Raw genomic sequence first — 25,710 nt, 5'->3', positions numbered from 1 at the left:
TTTTTTTTTTTTTAATAAAAATGAGAAAAGAAAAGAAACAAACTAGTGTAAGGAAGATCTTTTCTCATTGTCAATAGGAAGATCTAGTAAAGAGAAAATACAAGCAAAAATATTATCAAAGAGCTTGATTAGCAATAGTTATTTAGATGTTTAACAGTTATAATGACCCGCTATCGCTCTAAAAATATTAGTCAATTTGGAGCTTCATAAAATCAACTATAAAGTTCATTCTTAGATAGAAATGAACCCATATGAGACTCTGCACTTATAATCCTAATGTGAGATTAAAAGCTAAGGTATTACATAGTTTATTGTCCGAATTGACAATGAGTAAGATAATTATCTTTGAATAATGCTATATACCACATTTTTATTTCATAATTATCTCACTATGTCGATGTGACAGTCCTAACTAACTTTTATATTTTTTGTTAATAAAAATTGATCCAAAATTTAGTTGAAATTACTAGGTTAAGATCGTAAAATAATTGTGAAATAAAAACGTGCTTTTTAATATTAAACGATTATATTTTAGATCTGCTAATTAACAATCATTGGACCAAGCATCTTCCATCAAGGCATCAATAAGCGACGTGGTGAACACGTCCATTAGGAGGCGACTCCGGCATCAAGTAAACTAATATAAGCACCTTGTGATTGCGTAAACACATATCCAACAAACAATTATTTCTTTTCTCTTTTGCTTTGGTTTCTACATTTGCGTCTTAATTTTGGACTTCTGCAAGTTCATTGAAAAACTGGTCTCCAAAGTGTTGGGATTGTAGAGACTATCCGCTTTACTAAAAAGAAGGTGAAAAAGGAGAAAATAATGAAAAATGTTATCCACGTTCCTACTCCTACACTTCCAAATTCACTCCCTAATGCTAACGCACTGTCACGGCACGTCAAAGAGTGTGAACTTTAAAGTGTGACGGTGAGAGAGTTTGTGTAACATTTCTTGAAAACAATACGTGATCCTTTCGTGTGCTTATGTCCATGACAAGGAGCAATGACAGTAAAGAACCAGAATGATCTCTACTAATTTACCAGTTTCATCAACCTTTACTCTCCTCTATATCAAAAACATGACAATAACTTAACATGTGGTATAGACAATGAGATCTTCTCTGGCAATTTCTACTACTTTTACAGTGAAAGGCAATTCTCTACTAATTCATACTTTTGTGTTCCATCTATTTTGGTAGTAATAGATGGGAACACAATGAGACTAGTGACATTTGACCAAAAAGGGTTAGAAGTTCTAAGTTAAAAACTTAAAATTTTTGAATTAGTAATGTCTTGTCCGAACAGGATTAATTCTGGTTCGAACAAGACTGAATCTCCACGTGTCAAACAGAGTGCATACGCGGAGAAATGAACGGCCAAGATCAAATTTGAGTTTTTTACAACACAAGCAGCAGGTTTACTTTGCACTAATAAGCAAGCGAAAAACCAAAATCATTTATCTAGTCAAATCAGAAATTTGAATAGCAAAAGTGAGTGGAATGTTAAAATTTAAATAGTATTTCATTAGTTGTAAATATTTATTTGCACAAGTCTGACCTGAAGTTAAAGAATCTTGAGCAAAATCTTGTAAAGAGCTGGGAGGGCACCCCTAAATTAAGCATAGTCACCCTATATACAGCCAATCTCTCGTGCAGCCATTAATAAGTCATTGAGAGATTTACAGGAATTGGAAAACCAGCATCTCTCTTCAGTTTATTGATCTTCCTATTCTGTAAATTGTTGATGCCTTTAATGGAAGCACACTCCCATCAACTAAGAAGTGTTTCTTTTCCACCTTCTCACTGGGTCTCCTTTGCTCTTTAGCTGGCCTTTAATGATGTAGAAAGCCCTTTCATGATCAACCAACTGCTTGCCCATGCTCAGCTGAAACACTCTTTAGCAGCAACCAGCTATGGGAAGAAATGTGTCCCTCCGTGGGGAAATTGGCAGGCAACTCAAATCCTCGTTGGCTTTGTGGTAAAGCATTTTCTGCACGTAGAACATCACATAACACTGTGAAGCTCTCACCAACCCCTCATCAACCTCAGTAATCCAAGCATCATCACATTTGTACCATTGGTCGCTTAAGCGCAGATAAGTAACATAATGGCCAGATTCAAGCGTCCCCGAGTGAGTAACCACCGCAAAAATCTCAAATTCTGTAGAAATATCTGATTCATCACCCTCAAAAGCAAAGATTCTATTTCCAAATCTGTTTCTGACGATAGAGGAGGACAAATATGGGGTCATATCCAAGGAGAAAGGAAAGTGCAAATGGCGGTCGATTTTTCTTGACATTCTTCTGACCGGTGAGTGCTCAAATCGTTTTATATGTAAACACAACACCAATGGTAGCCTCTTGATGGACATTTGCTTCACCGAGTCTCGCATTTCTTGACAGTTCCTGCAGTGAAGTTTCTGGTCTGATCCCAACTTCTCCTGTCTCGTGAACAAATCCAAACAACCCAGAAGAGTGGATATACTGCTGTTCTCATTTGATTTGATAGGCTTGTTAGCTATATTTTTTGGAGAGAAATTGTTTGTATCGAGGTCAAGTGAGATATCCACACAAGGCTCATCAGTTGTTGATGTGAATCCACAGGTCATGCAAGTGACATCTGATCTCAACTGTCCAGAGAATACCTTATGAGCAATACACAGGCAATCTCCATTATCTGTAGAAAAGATGAACTATTTATATAAGACACATAAATATTAAGAAATGCGACAAAACTCTCAATTTTCTCAGTGAATTATTTTTGATAAGTGAAGAGAAAGGAGTACGATATTAAACCGCGTTAGGTAGGGGTCGAACCTACGACTTTCTGCTTATGAAAGTCGTGAATTATGCCCATACTTTTCACAGCATGACTTCTTTAATACCTATATAAACCTCTGAGAACCATATACTTAATACACAAGATACTGCAATAACTTCCCAAACTAAGGAACAACAACAAAATCCAACATGTATTTACTTAATTCTTATTTAGCTATGACCAAATATACATAGTACAGAGATTTTTAGATTTCCGCGACTTCAACAAATAAATGCAGATGGTTTCATCATTCCATGTTCTTCCTGATTAGCAACACAGAAAAATTAATCACAGAATCTCAAATTTGTAATTGTCATTTCACAACATGGTCCCCTAGCTGCAAGTTGTTTGGAAGGTGACCATAGGATGGTGTCTCAGCATATAAGATAGCGAACCATGCATCATTTTTAACCACTGTGACACTACACACATTACATGACTAAGAAGCAGAAGAGCACCGGATATCTCTTTTTTCCTTCAGAAGTAATTAAACATACCAGTTATGAGCTTTTAATTACCTCTATTTCGGTTACTTAATTTGCTCTCTTTCTCATGGATCCCATCCAAGACTGAAATGAAGAACTCATGAGCATCCTGCTGCTCATAATTTGCCAGATTTGCTGAATACTGCCACCAACTTGAAATGTAAACAAATTTTCATCAATTCAGAGCAAATTTGTTTCCATAGATTCTTGTTTGTGAAAAAATAAACGAAAAAAGAAAAAAATTTATAAGAACTAATGAAAGATCCAGAACCAGGATCCTGTCAAACAGAACTAATGAGAATATCATAAGTGATTCAAAGCAGCCTTCAACTAAATTCATGTGTAGAAACCAACTCCAAACACATAACATGTGATGCAACAGTATGCACACAACAAGATGGATGACCTTGTTCAATATGTATCCAAAGCATTCTAAATCAACCAATAAAGCAATGTCACATACTTACATCTGTCAAAAGGATCTTAAACATGACAATTTGCAGAGACATCTTCCTACAATATACTAACATAGACATATATCCATTCAATATAGATCAATCATCAGAATCATGCTATCGATAATTATAACTATCAAGATATGCTAGAAACTAGAAGGCACGTGCAGAGGAATGGCAGACCTGTAAAGAAACTGGGCAGGGCTATATGGTGCCCGATCACCCGAAAACACGGCAGAGAAAATAGCATCAATGTCACAAGGCAAGCATAGCCGATCCACCGATCTTTTCCGGCAAGTCTCACGATTATGCCCATCACTCAAGAAGTAATTCCTGAAAGGAGGTGCATGTAGCAAAGCTTGCAACACAGAGTTCATGAAACAAGTACTCCCCAGATTTGTCAATCCCCTCAAACCCAATGGATAACAAGATTTAGCCCTCCGATCCCTCATGGAAACCAACTGTTTGGATTTGCTCAAATCCACCAATTCTTCTTCTACTACACCAGAACCCAACCGCCTCCTCTTAACCAATCTCTCTCCAATACTCTCATCACCATTCTTATCTCTTGGGATGCCCATGATGTGCTTGGACATTACAGCCTTATCAAAATCAGGGTCATAGACCTGATCACAGCACACACAGCAATAAAGCTCAGCCCTTTCCATGTCCACAGCTACATCATGGCCATTCTCAGACTGGTTATGCAAAAGGGTATGGTCCGAACATGAGACTGTGGAGCAAATCAGACAAAAATAGAGTCTCCCTTGAAACCCATTACAAGAATTGCATCTGGGCATCGTTGTGTTGGGTTTCTCAACACTTGTTCTCCCATTTGGGGTGGTCTTGAATAGGTTTTGGAGGGATCTATAGCCAGTCAAGCCATGTCTGAGCTTGTAATCTGCAAGATGCTTGCAGGGTTTTGGGTTGGTGTATGAAGGGTTTCCTGTGGACATGCTGATGGAGATTGAAAGAGGCTTTGATTTGTTGCAAATCACAAAAGTTTGTTAAGAAAAAAGCCAATATTAGTAACAATAACAATAATCACTTTATTGAAAAGGAAAGATACTATTTTTCAATGAAATTATTGAATAAAAAAAAAGGATTACAACAGGATTTGAGATTGGATATGAAGATTTTGGGGAATATAGAGAAATGGGTTCGGACTTCGGTGCTGTTTTGGTTAGTGTTTACTGATTTGATGAGAGAGATGGAGAGAGAGAAGGAAAAAGCTAAGCTTTAAGCTCTGTTTGGGAATGACTTACTGAGGAAGGGAAGAAGAAGGTTCTCTTGAGTTCTGATTAGTGAAAGCCGACTCCTTCATCATGGCTTCCAAATTCCAACTCTGTATTTCCTGCCAAAGGTTAAAAATACAAAATACAAAATACAAAATACAAAATAAATTAATTTAAAAAAAAAAAAAAAACAAAACAAAAAAACAATCAAGCAAACTAGTGGGTTCTATGTGTTCAATGTGGAGCAAAGTAGTGAAGCACAATACTTTTTTCACAGAGTGAAATCTGAACCGTCAATATTTTGATCAGGAAAGTCATTACTCATGAGGTGGGGTAGACGGCGTTGGGAGATCATTATACCTAATGTCGGTGCCATTTGCCCAGATGGCTGGTTTCAATTGGGTGTTCAAAGTTGTAGCGTCAAATGGCTACTTCGATTTTAAAAAGTAGGGGTGTTTAAATGGGGCGGTTATAACCGACTCGTCAACTGTTAATCGTTAACCGTGCTTTCATATATATATATATATATATATATATATATAACATCCAAAATGACGTCGTTTTGGTGTTAAACATGACTACATATGTGAATTATGAAATATATAATGTGATATGTGATGTTTTGGGCCAAATCTTATTCAAAAACATTGGCTATCCCAAAATATAGCATGTTTTTTTCTCTTGGCCTTAAACCCTTAAATAAGTCCAAAAAATAGGCCAATTAAGGCCCAAAACACTTAAAAAGCCTCAAAGCCCATATAAAAAAAAAAAAAAAGGTTATAAAATTGCTGGTTATTAGATTGAATAACTATTAATCGTCGGTTATAAAATAACCGCTAATTGCCTAGGCAATTGAGGTTGCGGTTATTAAAAATCAACCGAGACGATTGCGGTTAGCGGTTATAGCTAATAACCGCCAGTTATAACCACTTGAACACCCATATTAAAAAGTGTCAATATACCTGTCGTAAACATAAATACTAACTTGCAACTTTCGTTTAAGTTCCCTTCACTTTTCTAACGAAGCTTCATGTCAATGTGCTTAAAAATGTGACACATGCCCTTTATGCCACATATTTAAACCAACCCAACATATCACTATATTATAATTGGTACTTGTGGTATTTAAATCATGTTAAATGCTAGAAATATTAAAAATGTGACATCGTTGACATGGTAAATGAGTTGGCTAATGGTAAAAAACAGAAGTTGCACATATATGTAGAGCATGCAGAGTATAATGAGAACTTGTTTGTGTGGTTGGGGGAGAAAAGAAAAACTAGGGTGCAATTTGGGGAGCAAGAATGAATTTGGGTTTGATTCGATTTGGGTTAAATTATTTTTTTGTTGTTGTAAATTTTTAATATTCGAGGCATTTGACGTGGGTTAAATTTTATAAGTACTACATGTAATATAGTGACACATCATAGAATATGGTTAATTGGCTTAAATATGTGGCATAAGAGGTAGGTGTTGTGTTTTTAAGCGTACTGACATGGATTTTCATTAAAAAAATAAAGGAAACCTATATAGAATGTGCAAGTTATCATTTAGGTTTAGGGCCATGATTCAGAGCACGCTGGCGTGCTTCAACAATGAAGCACGCCAGGCTAAATTTTTTTTTTTTTTTTTTTTTTTTTTTTCAAAAAAATTAAAATAATAAAATAATAAAAAAAAAAATCACGGCCAGCGTGCTTCACTGTTGAAGCACGCCGGGCGTGCTCTATATCTTTACCCTTAGGTTTAATACGAGTATGAGTTATGACACTTTATAATACTAGGGTAGCCATTTGATTTTGACACTAACCACATGTACTAAAAAAGTATTTAACTATGAGAAAAGCCCCCACTAATGATAGAAATTAGTCGGTACACAATAGTTTTAACAAAAAACTATAATTTTTTTATAAACTTGTATGATACTTCATATTTTATTCAAATGAGTGTCACCTATATTACCAAGTGACAATTAATATTTAGTGGTTAATGTGTTAAGAATCATGACATGACAATTAGCATTTTAATGACCGACACATAAATACCACATGTACTGCAACATCATATTATAAAGAACTTGTATTAAAAATTGCAATACTTATAGCAATACATAAGTATAATAGTATGGTCTCCAAGGGATAGTTCAATCGGCTGTAGACCACGCCTCATAAAGCAGTGGTCACAAATTCAAATTCCCCTTCCTCCTTCCCTTATGTAGACATGTCAAAATATATATATATATATACATATATATATATATATATATATAGATTTGGATTTTCATAATCCAAACATAAATGTGAAAAAAAGTTTTTATAGAACCTATCTGTTTGAGGCGGCTATTCAGACTTGTCCGGACAAATAAATTTCAATAAAATCTATTTTGTATTTATTATTTATTATAATCTTTTTTACCTTTCATCGATAATAGTACCCATTGTGCCTTACGGTAAGGTCGTACTAATTGACCATCACATCCATCACCATCACCCATGGATCACTCACCCACTCCATAAATGAGATTCCAACCTTTAGAAGAAAATATGCTTTGAAAGAAAGAAGCCGTTCTTAATGGCTTGTGGAGTCAGGCCTACCCTTTGTAAACATACCCATAAGAAAGTACATGAATTACGTACATTTAATAATAGGGCAAAAATCAAATATGTGATTTCAGTTTAATATTTGTTTTTTTCAATTCCTATGATTAGGTCTTTTAAGTTGGTACTTTTATTTTAAATAAGTATTTCTATCAATTTAATGTCCAATTACTTGTCGGTATGTAACATTAGACCAATTAATTAATGTTACGTGACTCTCGTATGACATGTTATGTGCTAGTTGAACATGTCATGTGGCAAAGTTCGCTTGCCACTTTTTTAAAAAAATGTTTTTAACTTTCTTAATTAAAATATGTTTGTAATTTAAAACAATTGAATCACGTGACACATACAGTTAGCATATGATTTGTCAAATGATAGATCTATGGTGGTTATTGATCGGTTTAACATGACAAGCCATTTTTCTTAATTAATTGAAAGGTAAAAAGCATAAAAAGCTAAGAACTATTTTTTTTTCCCCAAAATAATAATGGCCTTGTGTTACAATAGGGAGTTAGAGAGATTTGTTGTTGGACTAATTATTCATTTATTCGAAGTTTTGAGCGAAATGGAATCTCAAAAATTTCCTTTTATTAATTATTTTTTTTTCGTGGTGATTCTCAAGATCCATACTTTCGGTTGTTAGAAAGTGGATAATATTATAAGGAACCGTCTTGTTTACTCTTAAAATTGATTAGTTTAAGGGAGCCCCTACTATGCGGTCATGCTGCAAAAGGATTGTTTTGCAGCATCCACTCTTATAGTGACACATCACCAAGCTCATTTTGACAAAATAAAATCAAAACACCAAATAACAGCAAATTCACAACCAAAACACCACCGGCCAGCAAACCCACAACCAAACTACCGGCGCCGGCCAGCAGCATCCCACGGCGCCGGAGACTTTCTTCTGAATGTCATTTTTGATTGCAGGTCTTCTCGTCCTCCTCTGTTTTTCCCCATTTCGGTCGGATGAAATGATTTGGTTCTTCAAAGGTAAAATTCATCCCCTTTGCTGTTGATTCTTGAATTAAGTTGGGTATTTGATTTTGGGTGTTCTTAATCGAGTGGGTAGTGCTATGTTCTTTGTGAAATTGGTGTTGATGTTTGGTTTGTAGTAGTGCTTTTGGGGATGGTTTGGCTGAATGGGTTTGGGATGGGGATGGTTTGGCCGAATGGGTTTTGGATGGATTTTAATGGGTTGATTGTTGAGAATATTTGTTTCCCCAATCTGGTGTGACCCACGGCCAGCGTGGGAGAGAAGAAGGAAGAAATGGGAGGAAGAAGAAGAGGAGTTGTCGGGAGGAAGGAAGAAATAGGAGAGAAGAAGAAATGGGAGGAAGAATCTAGTGTTTTAGGTGTAAGATAGTTTTGTACATTTTTCCTATGTGTCAATGTTCTATTGGGGGCTGCAAAAGACTACTTTTGCAGCCCGACCGCATAGGAGGTTTACTCTTAGTTTAATGGAATTTCATTTTCTGCTACTTAAGGGTTCAATAAGCCAATTGCTTAGAGCAACCAAAAAAAAAATCCAAAAAAAAAGGAAAGAGAAAATTACTTGTAGCTTGAAGAAACTTATGATATCAAATAAAATATATGAGAGAAATAGAAACGAAGAGAGAGAAACAAATACGAACAGAAACTAATTCACCTTTACGTAACTTTTTTTTTTTTTTTTTTTAATTTTTAATTTTTAATTTTTAATTTTTTTACCACTAAGGATGATAGTTCAATGGCCCAAAGAAATTCTTAAGTGGTCAGGGCATATACTAGGGTGTAGGTTCGAATCTCTGCAATAGAGAATCCCCACATATTAGTATTAACTGCATTGGATTCTTATTGATGTCCTAGTGGGTTTAGGTGAAGTGGCTCCTAACGGATAGGTACTACTATGATCACGCCTAGATAAGATATATACAATTAGTCTCCCAGGCCTATCCATTTTGCTAAAAAAAAAAAAAAAAAAAACCTAAAAACAAAATTTTTTAAAAAGTATTAATAAACGGAGCCTTTTATTTATTATTATTTTTTTTTAATGCTTTTTGTAACACTTCTGTCGGTGGATGTGAAGAAAGCATGTAATTTTACTTTTTATTTTTTATCAAAGCGGGAGAGGGGGGGAAAATGGGAAGAAGAAAGCATGTATTGCTTGCAAGCAAAGCCTAGAAAAGTTTTTAGGGCAAATAATTAGTATACCAAGTTTACGTGGCTTTTGTTGTTGATTGTCATTCATTGGCACAACAGACCTCTCATGAAGACGGGTAGATACAGACGGAGGTGTGAAGTTTGGTTGGTGGAATTATAATTTTTTTTTTATTATTTATTTATTAAGAATATGTTACAATTGCTCTCAGTCGCTCTACCTCTAGAATTGGAGCGTTTCATCTATAAAGGTATGGAGATCTACATTATAAATCCAATTATTCTTAACTCTCCTTGTATGCATTTTGTCCTCATATTTTCTCGATCTCACTTTTCTTAACTTAACCATCGAAGGCAGTTCCACCGTCACCTTAGTGTGCCACTCTGACTTTAGTTCTTTTGCGTGTCTACTTCACCGAATGTTCAGCGTGAGTGGTCATTCTATCATTACTCTAGGCATAAGATAGGTCCTCAAAGCATAATGCTGTCTTGGATGGCTAGAAATTATGCTTTTATACAAGATTTTCCGCATAAGGTAGGTCCACCCATGACTGTTTGACAATATGCCAAAGCACCAACAGTATGTAGCTCCCATTTTATGGCAATATGATATTCCAAGAACAAGTACATAAAGGATGAAGGTAGCTGAATTGAGGATGCTATTTGGTAGGACAGGAATAAACTTGCATAGAACTCAACCATATGTGATCCCAAATCTAGTCTTCTGTGCAGCTAATAATTGAGTTGATACTAATAGAAAATAATAGTAGAAACAATTACAAAAATTGAGATCATATAGTAGCTGTTGAAGTTGTTAGATGAAAGAATTTTTTTCTAATTCAATTTATTAAATTGAAATTAGCTTTTAGAGTATATGGTTCTCACATTCATTTTTATTAATTTAATGGAATGAGTTTGAAGAATCTCCTCTTAAAAATATATGTGAGAATCACATACTTTAATATATATATATATATATATATAAATTTAATAAACTAAATTGAAACACATCCGGTCAGACCCAATTTAGAAAAAAATCTGTCTTATACTAACCCAAAAGAGTAAGAATAAATGAATTATCTACTGGCTACTGGCGTCTGGCGTCTGGCGTCTAATTTCCAATGTGGGAAGGATATGCATGAATATTGAAAGGGACAAGATAGCAATGTGGAAGAAACAGATAAGTGGTTGATCTAGGCTTCCCAAAGGGCACCCAAGACTAGCAGTAGCAAGAGATATCATTTGGGCAATGACCTTTGAACCAATTGGCCTCTCCACCTCTCATAAAGAGAGATAAGGGATCAGATAAGTATCACAACAACAATTTATATTTTAGTGCATGACATGAGATAAGAACATGTGAACTGTTACATGGCAATCCACATCTTACTAGTTAACATGATAAGTGTACATGAACTAACACGTTAGTTTATAAAGGGACTTTATAATAAAAGTTGTAGTACTCTCAATGGCAATTAAAAAAAAAAACACACATCATCATAGAAGCACTAGATTTGAAAGGAAAAAAGCAGCACTGATTCCATGCCAGATGTCCAACAGTGACTACATCCACCAAACCAGATTTGAACCTAACACACTTGGAGAAAAAACTCTCTAAAGCCCTTGCGTAAGATTCAAATATATTCCATTGACAATCACAAGCCTAAAACCAATCTTCTCCACAAAAGGCAACCACTATATTATTTGTCAATCTTCAGCTTGTATTAAGTTGAATTTCCACTAGAGAAAAACTGAAAAACCATTTTCCTTGTATTAAGTAAACTAATTTCGTGATTCTATTATTGAGCCAGTCTAGTCCCTCCTATTTTGTCCAAATCCCCCAACAAATTGCATAACCTTAAAAGAAAAATGTTATACACCACACTTTTATCCCACTTTTATTTTGCTATGACATGACATGATCTACTAACTCTTGGATCGGTCATTGTTCAAAAAAAAAAAAAAAAAAAACTAATGATGTCAACATGGTGGGAAAAAGGTGGGATAAAGGTGTTGTGCATAACATTACTCGTCTTAAAATAAATTCAAACAACAGGAGGAAAATTGACAAACCAATCTATTTGATACATAAGCAAAGCTCTTGATTCAAGTATTTGGGGCAATCATAACAATAGAAAAAGGAAAAGAAGAATACCCAAATAAAAATTTGAGGTTATAAGTTAGACAATGAACAGACTCTGAGCAAGTGCTTCCACTTTTTAAAAAAGCACCAATAAATCCAAGAAGCTATCAAAATCCAATAATTTTAGTACAAAACTACGTAGTTCATTAAAGGAAAACATATTTTAAAGAAGTACATACAATTGCCAAAAAGAAGAAACAGATCGCATACATCCAGAAAAGAAGACAAATAATACTCCTGGCAGCTCGCACTACCCTAAACCAATCTAAGATGCTAAAAGTATCAGGTCTCTACCATACCATATAAATGTTACAAGACCTTTCTGCTACACCCCTTTGGTTGTGACTGTGGAGTATGCAAAGCAATCAAATAATCAACCATTCCACAAAGATGATATCCCTCCTCCCAACTTACATGAACCACCTTTAGTTCCTTTTTTCCCTTTGCAACAGCACTGCATTTAAGTAAATGGCGCCCCAAATCCTTGCATAAAGCATTTGATAGAATTTATCTGTTTATTGTTATAATTGCTTTTCTGGTGTAATCTTACAATAATCCTACTGCTGATGCATCTGATTGTCGCATGATTGAGATGGGTTGCATGTCTGAAACTAATTCAGTATATATACTCAAAGGAAAAAAAAAAGGATTTATAGGTTGAAGAATCTATAAATTCAGGAGTCAAAACCACAAACTAACAGAATTTAGCAGCCAAGAGTTACCAAACAACCATTCATTTTAATTTTGACAGTTCAACCCCACATGAAGAAGAAATTAGAGAAAATGCTATTGTAGAAGAGTCATATTGTAACGAGGAAGAAAATTGTTAGTTGTCAACCCAAAATGTTGTGAATAATACTTTAGAGTTTTTAAAAAGGGTCCAGTTTTGTGTCTTCGGTTCGATGGCTTGCAAATTTGTGTTTCATGACTTTTGCTAAAATTCCAATGTTTGCTTGGTCATAACAGGCCTTAAGAGAATATGGAAAAGTTGCCTAGTGTGCTTGTCCGCAGTAAGCATTGGATGAGCTATGAACGAGGTTAGTCAGTGTGGTTCGTTCGCTGTGGTGTTCGGACAAGCTATCAAGCGGGGTTAGTCAGAGTTGCCCATTCACAGTTGGTTCAAACGAGCAATCAAGACAAGTGTTGACAGAACTGCTCGTCCAAAGTTAAGTTTGGACGAGATATTGACAAAATAGCTGATGATATTGCATATGGATGTTTGAATGTGAATAAGCTACTAATGTTCAAATGAGAATGAATTAAGAATGCAAAGAATAAGAATAAGAGAATAATGTATTAGAACTATGGACCTCAGCATTTGTGGAGTATGGGAAATTAATATCGGGACTACGAACCCCAAACTGGCGGAGTACAGGCCCTTATATGAGACACGAGAAAGAATGGAAAAAAGGGAATGAATGACATATATATATATATATATACAGCTAAGGTACTATGAAGTAAATACATGAATAAGGAAATGATCAGAGAATTTTATGTATTTACATACTTCTCTACAATGTTTATTTTATTAGTTATGGTTTGCTTTGATAATCTCTACCCTTATGGAAAACTTACTATAGTTGTTATTGTAAACTCATGGTAGAAATTTTTATAAAAGATGGCTCTTTGTTAAAAGTCAGTTAATTCTATACTTACTGAGACTGTAAACTTATATATCTGCCTATGTTATTGTGGTAACCCCACAATTGCATAGATATTGTTGTTGTAGGTGTAGAGGAAGATGAGGATGACCTGGTAGCCTTGTACTTGGGACTATTATGGATGAGGTTGTTAGTTGCCTTGTGTTTTTCAAGACTAGTCTCTTAGTCTATCTTTTGTTGTACATCATTTTTGTAGTCTTCATACACTTGTGATGTATTGGATATGAAGATCCAAAACCAAAAATAGTGGTATTTTTGTGCTGTCTGTGGAACTCATGTCTAGCTAGTGGGTTTGTTATGTAAGGGTATAATGTAAACTTTTATCAATGTAGAAATTTGTTTATTAGCTCTGTGTTATGTGAGGTTTAATGTTTAGAAAGAAAAAAGATTTGTTCGCTGCGACATTCATGATCTTTGATATGATGAGATGAGATGAGATGGTGGTGCTTCGTCGCTTGCCCTTATTACTTCGGGACAGGGTTGGGTCGCTACATATATAGTGAGATAAATAAAGCAGAGAAGCAATTATAGAATGATTGCAGATATCAATTCAGTTGGAGCAATTTAACATCTTAATAAATATGTCAACCGTGCTTTATCAGAGAAATCTTAGCCAGTGAATATTTTACGGGCAGACTTGTAAGACAACACATACCAATTCACAATTCTCTCTTCTTAGATCATCATAAACAACCCAAATCACCAAAGCGCAGCGACACATATTTACCAAGTTACCAACATAGATGCCAAATTTCATTAAAATCACACATAGCAAGAAAGACAGGATCCCCCATAACAACAGTTGGACCAATTATCTCTGATTCTCAGAGAATGCAAGTATGCATGCAGGGAATAGAAGACAGAAGCCCAAATTCAACCAACTCATATTTTATTATCACATACACACACACACACAAAGACGGATGCCAAGGTACCCATATTTCACACAACCCAAATTTATTATTTTTCCCAATCTAATCACAAACAAACCCTCTAGCACAACACCCATAAGACTGAAATCATCAAAGCACCAGTAAAGTCGCCAAATTCCAACAATAACAAACACCCAGAAGGACATTTGTCCCAGAATAGATGTAGAACACATCAAATACATACATAGACACTCATATAATAAACATTAGAAAGATATAGGGATTAAGAAGCGACGCGACCAACAACGGGGTACTTAGCTTCGAACTTCTTCTCCCAGTCGTCGAGAACCCCGATCTCCTTCTCCGAGAGGCCGTCGAGAGAGGGGGAGACGTCCTCGTCGTTCTTGCTCATCTTGGCGAGAGCTCTGCTGGAGTCCTTGCCTGCAAACAAGGCATAGGCACCGCCGGGGCCGTAGAACGACTTGCCGTTGGTGACGTCGAAGATGCGGCCCTTCACGGCCACGTATATGGGCTTTGATGGGTCCGTGCCGTTGTATTGGCTCAGCTGCTGGGGTGTCAACTCCATTGCTCTGCGTTCGCTTGCAGTGATACCTCCTACCTCGTTCGAGTGAGACGTCAGAGATTAGGTGAGGTGGAGAATTGCCTGATTTTATTCCCAATTATAAAATTAATTTCTCTCTTTTTGTCTCGTATATTAAATGGGGGCAGCATCGGATCCGATTATAGAGGCGGAAATGGGTTTTTTAAGGCCAAGTTTGTTTAATGCTCTCCTCTTTTTCTTAGTGGACAAATAAAATATATAACTTTAGACACATATATTACTACGCGTTTTCACAAACCTCTCAAATTTTAAAATCACTTAATTTGAACCCTTGAACTCTCAGTTAAATTTAGCAATTAAAAATACTAAGAAAGACCAAAATATCCCTGAATTTCTTTTCTTTTCTTTTTTTTCTTTTCTTTCTTTAAAAAAAAACATTTTAAAATTAAAGGTAAAGTTAAAATTTTATAAAAAATTTAGTGATATAAACGTCATTTAATGTTTAAAATCTAACGGATGAGTTAAAATTAACTGCAATTGAAAATTTAGGAGTTCACATTGAAAGATTTTGAAGTTAAAAAGTTTGTCAAAACGCGTAGTAATTCAGAGGTTTAAAGTGAAATTTCACACACACATATATATATATATATATATATATATATATTAACAAAAATCTCAATATACAAAATACTTTTTGAAATATAAAAATAATTTTTACTTTTATGTCACATTAAAATATTTAACGAAAAGTCAAAATAACTTGGACGAAGGTGAAGGTGATTTCCGCCCCCCTCCGATATGTCTGAAATAAAATAAAGCGAAAGAAATTTGCGTATTGCATGTGGGAGAAGGGGGAATGGTGATTTATAGTAGAGGGTGCCAGAGCCGAAATTCTCAATTTCTCATCGACAACTAAGAAAAATAGTCAAGTACACCTCTTAACTATTCTATTTTTCAGTCGGATCCTTGGATTGCCATTTACATAAGAGAAAACCAACCCAAAGATATACAAAATTGAAAAAGAAACAAAGAAAATCAGTCTAATTTTGTCATTTAAAAAACATTTTTATTTTCTCTCGACATGTATTTATATAAGATATTGCACCTCTAATTTCTTTTATCAAGAATTATTTAAGAGACATCAACTTTTACATTATTATCTAAAACAGAAGGGAAATAAGAGAATTCTAAACATACCACACCTACACGCCATCTGCGGCCATCACCTCCCTCATCCCTCGATCCCATGTGACATGGTTCCCACAACCAAAAAACCAATTCCCATGTACCTTTTGGTTTTGAGGACCATGCCACATGAAATTGCGGGGATGGGACAGGGATAATTTATAGAATTACTCTATTCTTATTGGGATAGCTCAACCTATACCAAAAATTGGCAAAAATTCATCCCCATTGGGCTCAACAATGCATAAAGTTAATAACTAAAATAGAAAGTAAGATGTAGATGCTTTGAAAAAGTAAGTAACTAAAATGAAAAAAGAAAAAGAAAAAAGAAAGTGATTCTTTAACTAAAATTTGTTGAGGCGTATGTGAATGCTCCAAGTGTTGAATTAATATTCCATGCATCAAGTGACAGTAGGAGCCACAAAATTCAGCTAAAATGTTGATAAAATTTAAACATTCCATGTGACACATTGTCCATGCTGGCCATGCGTGATAAACAATCAGTCAATAAACAACACCAAAGTCTCAGTCTCCAATAACTCTCTCCTTCATTCTATTTAGAGATTGAGGGCCTAATTAAACCAAACATGAACATCAATGTAGAGGAAAACCCCCACCAGAATACTCAACCTCCTGAAAATCAGACAAGAAAATGTCAGAAGGAACTCCACAGAGGTATATGGTAAGCAATCTAAAACATTCTAATCAATAAAAGAACAAAATTCTTGTTGCTTCAACCAATGCAGCACCAAGAATGAGAATTACCATAAAGAAAAGCCTCAATAAAATAAGCGCAACACATCTGTCTCACATTCTAATATCTTGGGAGGCCACAGTATTACCCATATAACCAACTGAATCTACATATCCTCATTAGATAAGCAGGTTTTTTAGAACAGAAAAAGGATTGGGTACATGTTAGGCCAAGTATACGTACAGGTCTAACGTGTCTTGCCAATTCATTGAAATTAGGAAAAAGAACAGCCATACATATGAAAGGATTTAAAAATTAAAGAACCAGAAAGAATGATCAGATTAGAAGCTTCAACATGTCCCTATATGAATATAAAGTAATTTTCAAAATAGGAACATAGGAACCATTTAATTTTTAGTTATGATATAAAAAAAAAAGAGGAACACCAAGCTCAAGCCCCAACAGAAGAAACCTAAAAATATAGCACTACTAGAAGTCTGCCCAAACACTTGGCTACTAGATGTATTCTGCAGCTAGAAAAATAATACCAATTTTCATGCAATCATTTCCAGAAAAATTCAATTATCATAGGAGAAAGAATTTAACCTGTGCAGGGGGTAAGGAAGAAACCCAGTCGGATGCATGAGTAGGAAGAAGACCCAGAGTGTTAAGCTGCCCAAATAACAAAAGATTACAAATATAAATAACTCTGAATATGGAGAAACAAGAAAGCACGTTTAATGACAGATTATGACAAATTAAATACATCTCACCTTCCAAACACCCAGAGCTAAACCCCCCAAATTAAGGGCCATGAAGAGTAACTTAGGCCCAAGAAGATCTACTTTACTGTCTTTGTAAGGCTCAAAAACTGCAGAATCAAATTAAAAGTGCTTGAATGAACTTAAAGGATCAAATAAAAATCTGAGTAGAATTTGAAATGCGAAATACAGGTGTAAAAATAATATGAAAGCTACAGGAAGCCATATGCATGTGCCAGAATACAGCATTAACTAATTTAGTAGAAGATTAAAGTACTGTATATGTCAAGCCAAATAATACTCAAAAACTAAATGCAATGCAACAGATTCTCAAACCCTCAACCTCCACCCAATAGATAAATAAGACAAAAAGAACAATTGGTATGCAATGCAACGCTGCAGACTGGTATCAAAACTAGCATTCTCAGTCCTAATTATTACAATTATGTTTACATGCATCATTAGATTGGGAACTTGGGAGGGGGGTTGGGGGATCTTTGGTCAGGTAAAATCAGGGTCTTTAAATCTCTCGAAAAAAATAAATCCAAAATCACATGTGCGTAGTACTGTCATTGGGTCCACACTAATCTGAAGGCATCATTCAACCTGGAGTATTTTGGGTTAAGTTCCATTTGAGGTATAACTTGGTCACAATTATTGGGCCAAATTCAATTTGGGCCGAGTTTTTAGCCCAGCCAAATATAGATCAATATATTTTTTCATACATTTTATGTCATTTTTATTATTATGCTGCTGTTATATGCACAAAATTGACAGCATTCAAATGGCTATTGAAAATCACAACTCAAGGAAAGGGGTCCAAAACTTCTTCTGTACATTGTATGTCATTCTAAACATATTCCAAATTTAACTGTAATACACAACAAGTAATTCTGTAACTCACACCGACTGTTCTCAGACTGAAGCTTATTTAATAAAATGAGTGGGACATGCAATACTTAGAACAGGGTGGCATGAGCTTGGACCAAGGGCTTTCCTCATGAGCTCAGCTCAAGCTTACCCTGGCCCAGCTAACCCAGCCTGATTGAAAGGCATAGACCCACCCACTAGTTGTATATTACAATCCCAATGTGATGCAAAAAAATGTCATGGAGGAGGGAAAATACTAAAAGAGAAGAGGGAAGAATTATTCAAGAGTAAATTAGTAATTTGGCAGAATTCCCATCTGGAACTTGCTTGAAGGATTGAAATGTGGTTTGTAAATTTTCATCTTTGAATAGTTTCGTATTGTGCACAGCAGCTGGTTACTTAGGCTACATTATAAGGCCAATACAAGGCATTCATTAATGTTTACAGAAGTTGATGTGAAATTGGGTAGATAGTGAAGTCCTAAGCACTTTTAATCGTAAAGATGTCATTGGGGCAATTTTTCCATACAACGCAGTATTACCCACCCATATAAGGCATGTACTAATGTTTTCAAAAGTCAATGAAAAGTTGGGTAAGTAGAGGCCTAGATAGGACATGTAGAAATTGTGTCAAAAGGCAACAAAAGAGATTTTTTTTTAAAAAAAAAAAAAAAAAAACGCAGCTCTTTGTTTGATGTGCATATTTCTTTTGGGTGTGACGCTCAAGAACCATATTGTAATGCTAGGTTGACTTTTCTTCTCACTCTATCTTCTTTTCTATTTGCTTGCTGTTTGCTTTGTTCCAGCTCCCTTAATCAGATCCAGCCTTAAACTCTTAACATCCTAGCCCCTAACACAACCTACAAAACTAGTCCATAAAGACCTACATCAGATTTGTTAGTTCCCTAAACCAGTCCCAAATCCTTCGTAGATTTTTAGTCATTGGGTGCTGAATATAAGATCCTGCATTACAAAGATGCTCAGCCATAATTCATGGCTAGCAAAAATGTACATGCTTTAGAAAGTAAATAACAAGAGATTCAGGACACAAGCAATGTGTAACTTGTCTGTCAATGAAGCACAACATTTATAACCAATACAAAGAAGAAGGGCAAACAATTTTAAAGCTTGAAAATCACAACCGCCATTAAAATCATATGGCTTCTTTCCTTGCTTTATCAGTGTACTTATTGTTATTCATACATATAAGTAATATATAGTTTTGTTAGCTTTTTTTGTTTCTACTTTTGCAGATTTTTTGAATGTATGTTCTTCTTCTTCCTATTAGGGGTTCTCTTGTATACTCCATGTATACTAGGGTTGCGACCCTCTGTGCTTTACTAATGATATGAAATTACTTGTAAAAAAAAAAAGTTTTGTTAGCTTTTAAGAAACCTGATAAAAACCAATTTAAGGAGGACACAATCATAAGAGGGCTTATTACAAACAAATATAGCATCAGGTTAGTGGGTAAACAACCTTAAATGACCATAATGCCTTGAATGGTTATCACAAAACAACCATAACACAAAAAATAGATATCAACAAATACGTAAAATTAGTGGTGTTCAAGTTTAAGTGCAGAACATCTTTGATTTCATTCTTTATTCTTCTTTTTCCATGGATTCTGACCATATAGAACAATGGTTTGCAAAACATGGAGAAGTCAAAACAAAACAACAGTTGGAGATGCAAAAATTAACAGTGAACTCACCCTTCCCAACCCCTTGTAAGGCGCTAATTGGCTGCCAAAGAGCAGAAAATGTGATGCCAATGCTAAACAAATGCACTGTACTTCCAGCCATCCACATCATAAAGCCCATCATTAGCAAGTTCTTGAAAGGGGCCTGTGCCACTTCCCAAGCTTTCTGTTCAAACGAAAAGAGATTCAGTACATTGGAACTAGCTATAAAGTCAATACCAGTTATGTTTAACAAGGTTACCAAATGAAGATATGAGGAATACCACCTAATATACCAGGTATTCACTAAGAGTGCGTTTGGGCTGCGATTTTGCAAAAACGCACGAGTTAAACAAAATCACAGAAAGCGTGCCGTTTGGTTTTGCGTTTGAAACAAATGGCAGTTTGAAAAAAAAAAATCACATTTTTAAAAAAGCAGGCCAAACGGCACGTTTTGAAACTACTAAACCAAACACAGACTAAATCTAATGCCAGAAAGAAATGTAACCAAAACACACAATCCAACCCTAATACTTGGTATAACCAGAATTAATAACACAGTCAACGCTTGCCAATGAAGTCCCATATCTAACTTGTTGCTTTTCTTTAGAATGATCACATCCATAACAGTTTCTGTAAACCTCATCACCCCTCAATCCAGAAGCCAAGAAAATATTGCCCATTTAGCTGTCCCAATATTAAGCTGAATGACAGTTACCTCCAACATCTATCACCAAAAGCACTTCACTAGCCCTAATCCGATTCCCACATCTACTTAATAAACTCAGTGCTTCCATTTGAAAACACCGGAAAATGTTTCCAGCAACGTTTTACGCTGAAACAAGCAGAGTGGAAAACACAAACTAGAAGTGCCAACAGCGCTTTACAATTGAAATCCAACACTAGGCCTAATCGAGACCAAAACCCTAATCGAAATCCAATATCAAAAGATAAGAAAAAGAAAACAATCGGATTTTTTTGAAATATACCTGAGATTTCCAGTTCGATTCTGCGTCCTTCTTCTGGCGACTCATCGTTGAATCGTCCTACAAAAACATTCACCAGAAAACCCAATTCACAATTGAATTTAAACAAACAATAATAATACCCAAAATCTGAATTAGAGGAAGAGAGAACCTGATCGAGGGATGCGCGAGAGAAGCCAGGGGGGTCAGGGATGTCCCGGGAAGAAGGAGAGGTGGAACTATCGGTGAAATCAACGGCCCATCTTCTGCCCCCTCCCATCACTCCCTTTCCCTTCTCCATTCTTTTCTCTGATTTTTGTGGTTTTGATTTTGATGTATGAATCGATCTCTCGCTCGCTCTTTCTGCGATTTCTTTTCCAATGCTCTTCGAGTGTATAGGAGGTCGCCTTCGGTTTTTCTTTTCTTTTTTCTTTTTTCAATAAATGCATATAAAACTAATCACAAATTTTTCTTCTAATTTTTTTTTTTTTTTATTTTACATGTACGCACAAGTAGGACTGCGAGATAGACAAATTCAAACTAGTGACTTTCACTCCATTTAAACGTGGTTCCAACCGATTGAGCTACCTATTAAGAATCTTCTAAATTGGATATGAGGAGAATTTCATCTTTTTACTCGTGTCTATTTTACATGTGATTTTCATGCGTATATGATTCTAAACAATACATGTGAGAATCATATATATTTTTGACACATGTCATGTATAGCCTTGTTTACAAAATATTATATATAATAATAATAAATATTTAATCTAATATCTAATATCTAATCTTTTTTTTTTTTTACATGTCAACACAAGGGAAGTGGGAGATGGATTTGAACTAGTAACCTCTGCTTCATGAGGTATGGTCTACAGCCGATTAAGCTATTCCTTAAGGACATCTAATATTTAGAGCATCTCCAGCAGCTTAGCTAAAAGATCAATATGAGCTATATTTAGCTATTATTGCTATTTTTTTTAGCTCCAGCAGAGTAGCTTGCCATTAACTAGAATAACTATATTGCTACCGTGAATAGCAATTTGGGGCTATTCACTGTAGCATACTAAATAAATAAAATATTGTTTTTTTTTTTAATTTCATCTATTTTCACCCAACATCTTTTATTTCTTATGAACACCTCTTCATATCTGCTACGTCTCTCTCAAACACAAAATTTATCTCTCTCGCTCACAGAATTTCTTCACACGGTTGGATGGAAAAATTGAATGCAAAAAATATTTATTTCATGGAAACACACGAATGGAAATCAATTACAGTTGGATACAAAAATTTATTGCATAGAAACATATGGATGTAAACAAATCAATTGCAGTTGGATGAAAAAATTTATTTATGTTATTAATTTTAAGAATTAGTACCTGCATGTGAAATGGATGTTCCTCATCCGTGTTTATTTTTCCTTTTATAAATAATTTCTATATATGTGTTTGTTTTTCATTTTAATTTAAGTGTTGGAAATAATATAATAAAAAAATAATGAGAAATAATATTTTAAAGCAACTAGAGAATAAAATATAAAATCTGTTGGAGTGTGTAGTAAAAACACAATAGTTAAAATAAAGAATTGTACTTTTTCAAAAAAATACCTTGCTGCTGGAGATGCTATAATATAATATCAAATATCTAATCTAATATAATCTAATAGGAGAGTTTTAGATAGGAGAGGCTAACATCGTGACATGTGGCGTTCTATTTATCTGACAAATGAGTATATTAAATGAAACTGTACGTTTAAGTTTTTTTTAGTTTTAAGTAGAAGATGCTAATATCATGACATGTGGCATTCCATTTATTTGACACTTGATTATTAAAAAAAAAAAAAATTGCGTTAAATTTTTAAAATCAAAATACACGTGTTTTTTCAAATCGCTCTTTCTCAGTCTCAAATGATATCAAACATTATTTATCCTCACGTTATCTAATATCTAATATTTTTTTATTTCATTTTATTTTATTTTGAAGGGGAAATCATTCTAATCTCATTAATTGATGAAAAATCACGAGCATAAAGCTCTTGCATCACAAAGCAAAAGTTATGAGAAAATCATAGCAGAAGCTACAAGGTTACAAGTCATAGATACATACATAACAATCTGACATTTAAGATCTATTTATGACATCAAAATTCGCTAACTCATGACTAATTTTTAGTTGTAATAACAGGTCTGCTCCAGATAGATTCAATCCGATACATAGGTAGCAACATCCTCCTATTGAAACTCATCCTCCTTGACTCGTAAGCCAGAAAATTATTTACATCCTCAACCCAACAGGTTAGGACCACAAAATACAAGGAAAATAGAAAAACAAGGAAAAAAATAAAATAAAATACAAAAGCCCACAAAACACCACCAGAGGAAGACTGTCGGATGATTCTGGCAAGAGCGTGAAAAAACCTTGCACAGGTGCATGCGAGTAGCGATCCGTCGTGGGGTTGCCGGAATCAGAAGTGGCACGTGCCGTTGGAAGAGGCGGGGCCGGTGCGCGCGGTGGAGGGGCGCGTGTCTAGGTGGGTCTTAACGGAGGGATGTAAATCGTGCTTTGAACAATCTGATCCAAGAGCCTTATCAACTCCGAAAAAAGGCACAGCAGAAATGGTAGATGGAACACCCAGCACGGTCGCACTTGAGCCTGTAACAAAATATCTAATATCTAATATCTAATATAATCTAATATCTAATATATAATATGGGAGTTTTTAGGATGAGTTCATGAAAACACGACAAGTAGCGTTTTATTTTGCTGACAAGTGTTAATCTAATTAATTTAAGTGTAAAACATTGTATTTAATTAATGAAACGTTGTATTTAGTTTTTTTTTCCCAACCGACTTAAAATACAACAAATAAGACTAGACTCCCATCGTGTCTATACATCTCCCTCAAGCATACCGTTAAACATGCTTTAGGAGAGTGAAACGTTGTAGTTTTGGAAGATTTTCATGTTTGGTTGAAGTTTGAAGTTTTCATGGTGATGAAATGCTACATAGGGCATTTGTTTTTTTTTTGTTTTTGTTTTTATTTTTTCTTTTTTAAAGATCAAGTTTTTTTTTTTTTTTTGGTTTCTGATCAGTAAATTTTATTAAGATTTTTGGAAGATTTTCATGTTTGGTTGTAGTTTAAAGCTTTCATGGTGATGAAATGTTACACAAAGCATTTTTTTTTTTTTTTTTTTTTTTGGGTTTCTAATCGGTAAATTTTATTCAGATTTTGCAAGAAAGTGCAGAAGGTGTCAAGCAATTTTTAGTTGATGAGAAGAATGTTCAATTACTGAACGAAAAGTTAATCATATTAGTATTAATATTTAAAAGAAAAATATTTTTCAATTGAGAAAAAGTGGTATTATTATTGGGATATGATAGATTGTGGTTGGTTGGGTTTTGGTGACATTGTTCTTTTTTTATGGGTAAAGTCCACATACCCCCCTCAAACTACCACTCAATTGACAATGTCCTCCCAAACTTTCAATTGTGACAATATCCCCTCCAAACTACCAAAACATTGTTAATGTCCCCTCCAAGACTAGCAATAAGACAAAAATGCCCCTATAAATTTCTCAATAAGACAAAAATACCCATATAAATTCAAAAAAAAATTGATTTTCTTTAAAAAACGAAAAATTTTAATTTAAAAATAAAAAAAAATTTAAAACAAAAATTTTTATTTTATTTTTTTCTAAAACGGAAATTTTTATTTAAAAAAAAAAAAACTTTTTTTTTATTTAGTTTTAAAAAACAAAAAATTTCATTTTATTAAACGAAAATTTTATTTTTTTTAAACGTAAATTTGTATTTAAATAAAATTATAAAACAAAAATAAAAATTAAAAAATAAAAAATTTCTATTTTTATAAAAAAAAAAATTAGAAAAAAAAAATCGAAAATTTTAAAATTTTTTTCTTATAAAATTGATTTAAAAAAAAAAAATTTGGCCAACGTTTGGATTTTTTTTTTTTTTTGGTTAGTTTTAGGTTTTTTCTAGAAGTTTTAGTTTTTTTTTTTTTTAAAAAAAATTTACTAAGGGTAATTTTGTCATTGGAGGGGAACATTGACAATTTTTGGTAGTTTTGGGGGGACATTGTCACAATTGAAAGTTTGGGGGGACATTGTCAATTGAGTGGTAGTTTGAGGGGGTTATGTGGACTTTCCCATTTTTTATTAATTAATCCAAGTTTTCATGGGAACAAATATTTAACACCTTCAATTTATAAGGATTAAAAGGGTTTATGGTCTTAATTAAATAAGGGAAATATGGTTAAAAATGATCTTATAAATATTTTTTCATTTTTAATAGCCAATGAGTTAATTGACTGAAAAAAAAAGAGAAAATTTGTTATTAATAATCTTTTAAAAACGTTTTAAATAAATTATAATGAGAAAAACCCACGCATAGCACCGGGTATAAAAGCTTGTAACAATAGTAATGAAGTTGATTGCACCGGGTATAAAAGCTTGTAACAATAGTAATGAAGTTGATTACCTAAACTTTCAAGTAGTAGACAAACAATTTTCATCAAATCCTTACAAGAATCAACAAAATGGTAAACCATAAACACAA

The 25,710-nt window shown here is 34.3% G+C and overlaps 3 protein-coding genes across 3 annotated transcripts; all 3 read right to left on the bottom strand.

Moving 5' to 3' along the window:
• Nucleotides 1–1,503: 1,503 nt before the first annotated feature.
• On the bottom strand, nt 1,504–5,118 carry UBP22 (ubiquitin-specific protease 22). Its single transcript, XM_088510707.1, has 3 exons — nt 3,949–5,118; nt 3,344–3,462; nt 1,504–2,681 (listed from the first exon to the last, which is right to left on the bottom strand). The coding sequence occupies exons 1-3, from the start codon at nt 4,719–4,721 to the stop codon at nt 1,903–1,905; spliced, it is 1,671 nt and encodes a 556-aa protein (XP_088366833.1). The 5' UTR covers nt 4,722–5,118; the 3' UTR covers nt 1,504–1,902.
• A 9,297-nt stretch (nt 5,119–14,415) lies between these two features.
• Nucleotides 14,416–15,093, bottom strand: MAPR2 (membrane-associated progesterone binding protein 2). Its single transcript, XM_059604956.2, has one exon. The coding sequence runs from the start codon at nt 14,999–15,001 to the stop codon at nt 14,699–14,701; it is 303 nt and encodes a 100-aa protein (XP_059460939.1). The 5' UTR covers nt 15,002–15,093; the 3' UTR covers nt 14,416–14,698.
• Nucleotides 15,094–16,483: 1,390 nt separating this feature from the next.
• LOC132189781 (ER membrane protein complex subunit-like protein) lies at nt 16,484–21,563 on the bottom strand. Its single transcript, XM_059604570.2, has 6 exons — nt 21,305–21,563; nt 21,157–21,213; nt 20,201–20,354; nt 17,630–17,727; nt 17,463–17,528; nt 16,484–16,795 (listed from the first exon to the last, which is right to left on the bottom strand). The coding sequence occupies exons 1-6, from the start codon at nt 21,431–21,433 to the stop codon at nt 16,757–16,759; spliced, it is 543 nt and encodes a 180-aa protein (XP_059460553.2). The 5' UTR covers nt 21,434–21,563; the 3' UTR covers nt 16,484–16,756.
• Nucleotides 21,564–25,710: the final 4,147 nt, after the last annotated feature.

This window comes from Corylus avellana, chromosome 9 (assembly GCF_965113065.1).
Source record: "Corylus avellana chromosome 9, dhCorAvel1.hap1.2, whole genome shotgun sequence".
Lineage (NCBI taxonomy): Eukaryota > Viridiplantae > Streptophyta > Magnoliopsida > Fagales > Betulaceae > Corylus > Corylus avellana.
This window is presented reverse-complemented; position numbering and strand designations above follow the sequence as displayed.